General features: G+C 35.2%; 2 protein-coding genes across 2 annotated transcripts; both read left to right on the top strand.

Annotated features, from left to right (window-relative positions):
• Positions 1-1,557: 1,557 nt before the first annotated feature.
• LOC102017562 (olfactory receptor 502) lies at positions 1,558-2,502 on the top strand. The gene has a single exon (XM_013511762.1). The coding sequence runs from the start codon at positions 1,558-1,560 to the stop codon at positions 2,500-2,502; it is 945 nt and encodes a 314-aa protein (XP_013367216.1).
• A 7,358-nt stretch (positions 2,503-9,860) lies between these two features.
• Positions 9,861-10,799, top strand: LOC102012953 (olfactory receptor 491-like). Its single transcript, XM_013511761.1, is given in 1 exon segment — positions 9,861-10,799. A coding segment is annotated over 1 exon segment (933 nt). The 5' UTR covers positions 9,861-9,866.
• The last annotated feature ends 294 nt before the right edge of the window (positions 10,800-11,093 follow it).

Below are 11,093 nucleotides of genomic sequence, written 5' to 3'. Positions count from 1 at the left end.
GCAAGTGATTTGAGTTATCCAGATAATTCTTTTTTTTTCAGTGATTTTTGAGTTTTCAAACTACTTAGTAAAATAATATTTTCTAGTTCAAATATATTTAAAAATTCAGTAAATCTATAGTAGATGACTTCACCTGTAACCTTAGTTTAAAATACCTGTGTACTTATTGTATAAGAAATAATTTAATTTCTTCTAAAAATAGTGATGTGTAACTGATAGGTATTGGTGAAGTACATGAAAGCTACAGGTCTCTTCTGTTTTATTATACATGTTTGTAGTATGCAATGTTTACATTCCTTGTGTGGCGTTGGTACATGTACTTAATACATCTTAATTCCTTTTTATCCCCTTTTCCTCAACTCTATCCATCTCTTGATCGCCTTCCCATTTGAGAAAGATCTGTCTCCCTACTTCCCATTATTTATCTTTTACTTTACTCTTTATTTAATTTTTTATTTTAAAGAGAAAAAAACAATAAAAACCATGACACAGAACTTCAAAACAAGATAATAGGAGATTAACAATGGTTAATATACTGTATGTTGTTGTCTTCAGAGTAGTTGCACAGATTACAAGATATAGGCATGAAAAACTGATCAAACAATATAAGCACAAGCCTTTCTTTTAAGGGAACTAATAGAAATTAATAGTATAATTATCTTAACTAATATATATCTATATCTATATCTATCTATCTATCTATCTATCTATCTATCTATCTATCTATCTCTTTTCCCTTGCTTCTTCTCTTTTTTCCTCCATTTGCCCTTTATTTGTAATTTGGGTTTCTCATACATGAGAAATCATGCAGTACTTAAGCTTGTGTGTCTGATTTGTTTCACTTCATCTATCTCTTCTACATAATAGGTGACAAATGACTTGCATGAACCTGTTGTCTACTCATTGCAGAACATGTCAGACATCACAGTAACTATTATTTTACTTCATCATAGTTATTACAGGAGTAGACTGTCAGACATCCTGAGATTTGTATTCTGACTTTATCAGCTGCTATGTAACCTTGTGCAGGTTTCATAATCACTTGTAGACTTCATTTATCTATAAAATAATAAGAGAAGTAATATTATTTTATGAAAAGTATAATGAACTATATAAATATATGCAAAAATATATATAGTGGCACCTCATTTCACAAACTTCATTCTTTCCATGATTCTGGTCATAAACCAAGTTGGACAAGAACCAAATCAATTTCGATGGTTAGGTTCAATGTTGTCCTTATGAGGAAATTTGGTTCGGTTCTCACCCAGTTTGGTTTGTGACCAGTACTGTAGAGAGAATTTAGTTCATGAACTGAAGTACCACTGAGGTATTACTTTTTTCTGAAAAACATTAAACTCATTTTTATCAACAGTCATTGAAATATAAAATTTAATATTGCAGGTAGACTCACCAGTGCATATAAATATTTGCTGTAACTATATATATTTATAATGACATTCCATATGTGGTAATGAAAATGTAGCCACCATATTAAATAACTTTTTATGTAGTGTTTGCATCACAGGTTTGTTTTGGCAGTAGCTACATTGACTCATGGATTTGCTGATGGATGGGAATCACACTGCAGTGACTGAGTTCATTTTATTGGGGCTGACAGATGATCCAGTCCTCCGAGTCATCCTCTTCATGATCATCCTGTGCATCTACCTGCTGACTGTATTTGGTAATCTCAGCACAATCATTCTTATCAGACTCTCCTCTCAGCTCCACCATCCCATGTACCTTTTTCTGAGCAACCTGGCTTTTGCTGATGTAGGCTTGTCTTCTTCTGTCACACCCAATATGCTTGTAAACTTCCTGGTGGAAGTAAATACAATATCCTATCTTGGATGTGGCATCCAACTTGGCTCAGCTGGTTTCTTTGGGACAGCTGAGTGCCTCCTTCTGGCTGTCATGGCATATGATCGCTTTGTGGCAATCTGCAACCCACTGCTTTACTCAACCAAAATGTCCACACAAGTCTGTGTCCAGTTACTTGTAGTGACTTATATAGGTGGGTTTATTAATGCTTCCTCCTTTACCCTTTCCTTCTTTTCTTTACTCTTTTGTGGACCAAATCAGGTCAATCATTTTTTCTGTGATTTTGCTCCTCTAGTTGAGCTCTCCTGTTCTGATGTCAGTGTCCCTGCAGTTGTTCCCTCATTTTCAGCTGGCTCCATCATTGTGGTCACAGTGATTGTCATAGCCGTTTCCTACATCTACATCCTCATCACCATCCTGAAGATGCGCTCCACTGAGGGGCGCCACAAAGCCTTCTCCACCTGCACCTCCCACCTCACTGCAGTGACTCTGTACTTTGGAACCATTACCTTCATTTATGTGATGCCCAAGTCCAGCTACTCCACTGACCAGAACAAGGTGGTGTCTGTGTTCTACACGGAGGTGATCCCCATGTTGAACCCCCTCATCTACAGCCTCAGGAACAAGGAGATGAAGGGGGCCCTGAAGAGGGAGCTTAGTAGGAAAATATTTTCTTAGTGTCATCTGTTACTTTGTAAAACTTTACATAGTAATAAGAGCCCTTAGATATAATAAAAGAAAACGGTGTCTGGTTGATATATGTCTCTGTATGTATCACTAACCAATGTGAGCTTTTTGGTTAATAGAGGGGTTCCCTTCTTAGATGATATCATTAGCAACAGGCTTATAATGAGTTACTTTTAATAAAACTAAATTTGTAATTCAAAGCACAAATTGAACGAAACAATACTTGCTAGAAATCCTTTTAAAGTTATTTTTGAAGTTGCTTCTGTGCCATAAGGTTATTACACCTTGCAGTAATTCTGCTCTGGGTCCCTGCAGTGTCTTACATGTTAAAGGTTTGGTGCTATTCAGAGGTGATGAGCACCATAACATGGTGCTGTTCAGAGGTGATGGAACCTTTAAGTATTGTGATTCACCCAGCATTGTTCTTTTTGCTCAGAAATATTTTGACTTTTTTGGTATTTTGTATTTTCATATTAATTTTAGGATTGATTTTTTATGTATGTGAAAAATGTCATTGTATTTTGATGGAGATTGTGTTGGATTTGGAGGTTACTTTTTACAATGTCGCCATTTTAACAATATTAATTTTGTTGATTAATGAACATAACCTTTCCAACTTCTAGTTTCTTTTTCAATTTCCTTCTTTAGTGTTCTGTAATTTTCACTGTAGATGTCTTTCACCTTCTTTGTTAGGTTTATATGTGGGTGTTTTAAAAAAACTATTGTGTGTGGGCTAGTTTTTCTGATTTCTTTCCCAGTGAGTCTATTATTGGTAGCAAGAAAGACAATTGATATTTCATGTTGACTTTATATTGTGCTGCTTGACTAATTTTTTTATCAAAGTTAAACTCTTATCAAGGAGTACTCAGGGTCTCCTAAGTGTAGGATCACATCATCTGAAAATAAGTATAATTTGACTTCTTCTTTCCCTGTTTGTATTCCTTTTATTTCTTTGTCCTGATTAATTTATCTGGCTAAGGTTTCAGTTACCATATTGCATAGGAGTGGTGAGGGGGGTACTTTTGAATTGTTCCTGATTTTAGAGGAAATGCTTCTAATTTTTTCCTCTCAGTGTGATGTTGACTATGGGTTTGGCATATGTAGCCTTTATTACATTATAGCACAAGCCTTCCATACCTATAATCTTCAGGGCTTTTACCATGGTGGGATTTTGAATTTTGTCAACATTTATTGAGCTGACTTGTGACTTTTATTCTTGATTATATTTATGTGTTGTATGATGTTTACTGATTTGCATGTCCTTCTATGCCTAGGATGAAACCAGTTTAGGTATAGTGTATGATATTTTTAATGTGTTGTTGAATTATATTTGAAAGTATTTTATTAAGAAATTTTGTGTCTGTGTTCATTAAGATAATGGTCTGTAGTATTATGTGTTGAGAAATCGTATGATAAAGCAACAGTAATCAAAAGTGGTTTTTTTGTGTGTATGAGTCTTATGGTTTTGGTTCTATATTGGACTATGCCTAAAATTTTTTTGCCTATTCTCCAGTGAAAATATTTTGGCTTAAATTTATCTCTAGATATTTGTTTTATTTTTGCATTTATATCTATTAAACATTTGAGTTAATTTTTTTAAATGGTGTGGAGTAAGGGTCAATTTTAATTTTTTCACCTTGCGAATAAGCAGGTATTACATGAACAATTGTTGGGCCTGCAATGCTGCCTGTGTTGGTGAGCCTGTTGCCACGAGCTCCTGTGAGTGTGCAATCTCTTTGGTTTCTGGATGAAGGGCTGTCTCTATTATCTTGGTCTATGGTGCTGAAGCTTGGATACAGGTTCATTTCAGTGTCTTCAGATAGCAGACATGCTGTCATGTGAATGGATAGGTGTGGCTTCCCCTGAGTCTCTGGGTGTGGCGTTCCTACTGGATACTGGGTAAGTCTTTGGGCAGACAGCACTATTACAGTGCATCATTGAGAGATGCTGGAATTAAGGCACAGGGCTGCTTCATAATTTACAGTTGAGATGAAAGTCTTTAAGTCTGTCTCTAGGGCGACAGGAGCACATATCTCTAAGCAGATGTCTGGGTTTGGTTTTAGAATACAGGTGTGAGAGACTGAAGCTAGTTTGGAGGGCTGTTTCCAGGCCCATAGCAGTGGCTAGTTCAGTGGGTAAGCTTGCAAGTGAAGACAAATATTTTGATGGTTTTAAGGTGAAGCACATATCCCCTTGTGGGGTTCAGACAATCCAAGAAGTTGCATGGGATAAGTATATGGTGAAGGAAGTAAAAGAGTTTAATCCTAAACAAATTTGAAGGTGGTCAGTTATGGTTTATATAGCATAACAAAACACTCTGAGAAGCTCCACTTACTGGAAAACTCGTCAAAATGTTGTAGGAATGATGAGTTCTAATGTTAACCCTAAGACATGTAAACGAAGGTGGGCTATTTAGGTGAATTAGTGAAGTGTTTTTGTACTTGGCTATGAGTCTGCTGCCTCAGTAGAATGTAGGTATTTATATGTCTCATAAAAACCTTACATTGCTCTAGTGAAGGGTGGGATGACAGAATTCTAAGACATTTCATTAAGGAATGCTCATGTGTATACAGAATTCCAGAATTATCTTAATTTTTCTGTAGTAAGCAATTACTAAGTCAAAGTATAATTTTCCTTTTTACTATTCTGTCCTTAAATTCCAATAGCACTTTTCAATCTACTCAGAGGTTATTTTAATCAGAAAGTACACTGATATCATCATACTAGCTTCGAGATAGGTTATTAGTTCTGAATGTCAGCTATACTTTTAAAAAGCCACAAACTCTCTCCTTCATGTTCATTAAACTAGGGAAGAAGAATTCCAAAGGATGACATGGCATGTAGAGGTCCCTTTGGGGAAGGCCAGCCAGGCTTTAATGATTCACCATAATGAGACTAATGGTTTTATAAGTCACCTCTATGTAACAAACCAAAGGACTTTTCTCTCAAAGGGGAGGACAGGAGTAACAGCTCTACAGGAATTACCAGGTTTATTAGGAACTTCTTCCCCTGCAACAGTGCGTACAAAGACCTGCCCTCATCCTCACTACATGTGTGTATCTGTGTTCCTTCATCAGTGGACACATTCAAAGGTTCATATTGTCTTCAACTGCCTATAAAAGTAAATGGGAAATAGCTACTTAATAAAGCTCTCATTGGAATTTGGCATTGACAATTCTGCTTCTAAAAGTAAGTGGAAGATAAATGGATTTTGTTAAAATAAAATTTTCATTTGTTCAATAAGAAATTGAAAATAAAAGAACTACCTTCACCACTTTTGGATCTTGAGGTTTTGTGTAATATACGTCCTCAGCAAGAGAGGTGCTTTGCAATTTTCATTCTGGGCACATTTATGCAAGTCTGCCAAAGAGACCTAGGCATTACCAGATGATCTATGGGAACCAAAATCATTGCTAAGTCTGAGCAACTGAGACTATGAAGACAAAATCAGAAGAAACAACCCGACTTTTAGGTTGGATGAGACTTAAAGTCCTATGCCTTCTATTATAAAATGACCAGTGCATTGAGGGAAAGGAGTTTTGGGTGGCCAGAATCCCTGACCTGTGTGGGATGCCAGTGGAAACCTCTAATCCCTACCTGTCCGGTGGAGGGGAAGGGAAAAGTAAAGATTAGTTAGCATTTTATGTGTACAAAAGGCACAGTCCAAAGAAAAGAAGGCATCAGATACTGTACTTTCTGTCCTATTTTGGACTTGTGGCAAAAACTGTGGTGTGTTCAAGGAAAAGTATACTCCTCATCAAAAAGTTGAGTAATTGAAAATCTACCAGTACTTCCTTTTAATTTAAAAAGTTACTTAACCCTGATGTATTACCAAATCCTTTCTTTTAATTTCACAACAAAACTGCTCTTCAGGATAATTATTTTCATTTTATAAGTGTAAATACTGAGAGTCCAAGAGATTTAAATGTCACGTATAGATTAATAGAACTGAGTAGTGTGAGGCCCAGGATTTAAATGTCTGGCTCCAGGCCCCTGATTCTACAGTAAGCTGAAATTAGGCAAAGAGCATGAGCTCAGTTTGGGCTCCCTCTTTGGCCATGGCATATTCAGAGCAGGAAACACATACTACAGGTGAATGGACAAATGAACTACAGAAGCTTAATTTCAGAAATGGGAAGGCAATGGAGACCTGACAGCTGTATTCAAATATTTCAACATTTTCATATAGAAAGTAGACGGTTTGGCCCATTAAATTCATGGTGAGCCAAATATTTAGAATAAAACAGATGGTTAACAGTATAGCTAACATTAAAGGCAGTAAGCTGTCACTAAAATAATTTAAACACATTTAATGAAGATCAACCAAAGAAGAGACAGAATACCTTGTTTAATGAACTGTAGGTTTTCAACTATTGGTTCATTATATTTTATAATCCACTCAAGAACTCAGTCTAATCATTAAAGGAACTAAATGCTTACTTATTTTAAAGAAGGATATTTTAAAACTTTTAGATAATTGACATTTTGATGATATTTGATACTTACATTTATATTTCTTGTAAATGTTTCAAAGCTGAAGAACTGAAATAGTGTTGTTGAAATATAACTGTGCTTCTGTGAGTATTATAATTAATAACTTTTTAAATTAATCTTTGAGTAGAAATTACAGCCTTGTTTTAACATGACTCTGAAAAGTACAGAGGTGCAAGGAAGCATACTTAATGGGAGATGCACTTAGAAAAGTAACTGAAGACAGATTATGAAGCTTTATGATTATTTAACATATGCTCCATACAATATTTCAATTATAAATATTACCGGAATATGGAAATATTTTATTTATAATGTTACATAAAAATGTAAATTACAAAAAGTGATATAGAATATAATTATGAATATACAAATATCGTTATACATCAAAATATACACATATAAAAGAAATCAAAATGGATTATGAGACATTATTAAAGGAATAATAATAGACTTTTGTTATTAAGTAATATACATGATAATAAAACACATAAAAAAGAGTTGTAAATCTGTAGTCTTTACCTATAGAAATTGTTTCTTAGCTGAAGTTAATTACAGGAACAGATGTGCACAAGTGAAAATTTCAAACACTAAAATAATTCCTAGTTAAAATAATTCTTATTTTGTAATATTTGGCAGAAATGCTTTAACATTGTTTGCATCCTTTCACTTTTTCCTATTGATACATATAACTTTCTTTCAAATTTTCTCTGAATCTATATTATGGCTTCTATAACATTTTTGTATTTTTCCTAATTAATGATTGCTATTGTTTGTCATTAATTATGTTTTCTTAGAAGTGCTTCAAAACACATAAACTTTGCCTTTGACCCAACAAAGTGCTAAAGCAAGAGAAGGCACTAAACTCTTAAATCAATATGCACCCAGGAACTCAACAAATCAGTGAGCAATAGGAACAATTTAGATTAATATTGTGACTTTTGCAAATAATATGAATTAACTTAGCTTGGAGCATAGAACATACTTCATTAAATTATTGGCCTAAGAAAAATAACTAGAAATGGGATTATTATTTAAATTTATCACATTTTATCATGTTACACTTCTGATGCTTGATCTAACTTTGCAATTACTAGTTCTGATGGTGAAGAGTTGTGAGCAGTGGATTGTCTAAAAAGGAACAGTGATCAATCAAATTAAGGTCTATTCAATGCATTATCAGGCAGATCTCAACAGTTCTGATTGTGAGAAGTTGTAATGTAATTCTTATATTGAAATGTAAAATAAGAACAGCAGTATTAAAATATATCTACAGTGTGATAAAAGTTATATGAAAACAGATGCAGAGGGGAAAAGTTCTTGGAAACAGATGCACTAAATTTCTATTGGTTGACATGTATGATAGTAGCTGTGTTTTAGAGGAATGTTTCTTTTGATTTTCAAGTGTTTTTTTCCACAAAAGTGTTAAATAATTTGTTAGAAACAAAACATCATTTATAGTACTATTATAGCACTTCCCAAAAACTAAAGATGTCTTCATTTTTCTTCTCTATGAAGCTTGGTTTTATGGACAGGGAATATAAATTATGTTCATTTTGGCTTCCCAGAGCCTATGTGCTACCATAATCAAGCTTACATTCATCAAGTTTTTTCCAGCACATTTTATGTCCATTTTGTCTGTTAAGAGAAAGATAAAATAGTTATTGATGAGCATATGTACTCATTGAGAAGAATGAAAGGTAAATGAGCAGCCATAGCCCAATATAAACCATGGCAACTTAAATATCTACAAAAGATGATGTCTGCAAAACCAAGACAGGTTATCTGGTTCACTCTTAGGAAGCAGAGAGGGCTTTGGAGAGAAATTAACCTTAAAAGTGTGAACAGTCACTCAAGGTAATGATGGTGGGGTATAGAAGCCTTCCAAGCAAGACAAAAATAGAGCAAAGGAGAGAAAATAGGGCTTCTGGAGGGAACTAAATAGTTCAGGACAGTTCAGTTAGTGTGACTGGTGAACGCAAATGATCTGCAACAAGCAGTTATAGGGTGGAACATACAAGAAAGGATACTGGATGTTATGTTACTGATGTTACGGTCCATCATAAAAACACAGGACAGCAGTGAAATCATTGAAGGAATTACTTTGACATCTACTTTTTTTTACTAGTAAGAGATCACTATGGCCTATGACTGTGAATTAAAAGAGGAAAATAATAAAAGTAAGAAGGTTAAGCAGTAAATAAAATAAAGAGGAAGAATGACCAGAGCCTTAACTAAAGTGGGGACCCTGGGAATGAAAAAGAGGGGATGAAGAGATAGAAGTGGGAAATAAGCTGTAGACAAAATCAATGGGATTTTATTAAATGTGGTTCAATGAGAGGAAGAGGGCTAGGAAGACTACCAAACTACAGACATGAGAGATTAAATGGGTGGTGTTACCATTCTCCCAATATAAAATATTGGAGTGGCTAAAGAAACAGACTAGTTTGGTATGAGGAAGATTGGGCTTGAGGCATTTGTAGAATTTCCAATAGATCACTGAAAATGATGAGAATTTCAGCACATCATGGAAACCCTGAATGTGGACTTTGGGAAAGAGATCTGCTTAGGAGTTAAGGTCTGAGAGGCATAAATAAATATTTATAGCTGTATATAAATATCACATGAAGAGAGGAATGTGACCGAGGTTGCAGAGAGTGAGACTCAGACATTTTTCTTTTATGCAAAGAGAGAGGAACAAAAACCCAGTCTTCTGGAACACTGGTATTTACAGTCTAAGTAGAGGAGAAAGTTACTATGAATGAGTTTAAGGAATAGCCAAAGAAAGCCAGGATAGTATGCAATGAAAACATTAAATAAGTGAATATTCTTATTTGCTTCAACAGGAACAATTAACAGAAGACATGGAGGTTGGAAACTATACTACGGTGACAGAGTTCATCATTTTGGGGTTGACACAAGATTCTAAACTTTGTGTTACCTTCTTTGTAATATTTCTAGGAATATATATTGTCACCTTAGTAGGCAATATAAGCATAATCACCTTAATAAGAAGCTGTTCTCAACTCCATACCCCCATGTATCTGTTCCTTAGCCATCTGGCTTTTGTGGACATTGGGTATTCCACATCAGTCACACCTATAATGCTCCTAGGATTCCTTCGACTTGCAATAGCCCTTCCTGTGGCTGGCTGTGAAGCCCAACTCTGTTCTGTGGTGACATTTGGGACTGCTGAATGCTTCCTGCTGGCTGCCATGGCCTATGATCGTTACGTGGCCATCTGCTCACCTCTGCTGTACTCCGCCAACATGTCCCCTGGAGTCTGCTCCCTCTTAGTAGGGGCTTCCTATCTGGGTGGTTGTGTGAATGCTTGGACATTTACTAGTTGTTTATTGAGTCTGTCTTTCTGTGGACCAAATAAGATAGATCACTTTTTCTGTGACTTTTCTCCTTTGTTGAAACTTTCCTGCTCGGATATCTCTATTATTGAAATTATCCCTTCCATATCTTCTGGCTCCATTATTGTGGTTACAGTACTTGTCATTGTTCTCTCTTATTTGTACATCCTCACTACAATCCTGAAGATGCCCTCCGCTGAAGGGCGTCACAAAGCTTTCTCTACCTGCACCTCCCACCTTACTGCAGTTACTCTCTATTATGGAACAATTACCTTCATTTATGTGCTGCCAAAGTCCAGCTATTGAACTAACCAGAACAGAGTGGTGTCTCTGTTCTACACAGTGGTGATCCCCATGTTGAACCCCCTCATCTACAGTCTGAGGAACAAAGATGTAAAAGAGGCCCTAAGGAAAACAATCATCAAAATGTATTCTTAGGATCTATTATGTGAATTTAAGACAACCTAGAAAGTTTTTACTTATGCACGTTAGCCTTAGAACTGACCACATGCTGTTAAACTGATTTCATAAGTTAAAATCATTTTATTTGTTCTATTTTCACCTGTATAGACTTGCATATCAATTAGAAGACACCTTGAAATAAGGAAAAATGATATTAATAGTGATAATTGTTATTAAACTCCTGTAGTTGCCAAGAACTCTTTCTTCCTTTATTTAGCAGTAATTTGCACTTGTGATATGTTAGGACCCATTCTAAACACATTACATACA

This window comes from Chinchilla lanigera, unplaced genomic scaffold (genome assembly GCF_000276665.1).
Source record: "Chinchilla lanigera isolate Chin_1 unplaced genomic scaffold, ChiLan1.0 scaffold00013, whole genome shotgun sequence".
Lineage (NCBI taxonomy): Eukaryota > Metazoa > Chordata > Mammalia > Rodentia > Chinchillidae > Chinchilla > Chinchilla lanigera.
This window is presented reverse-complemented; position numbering and strand designations above follow the sequence as displayed.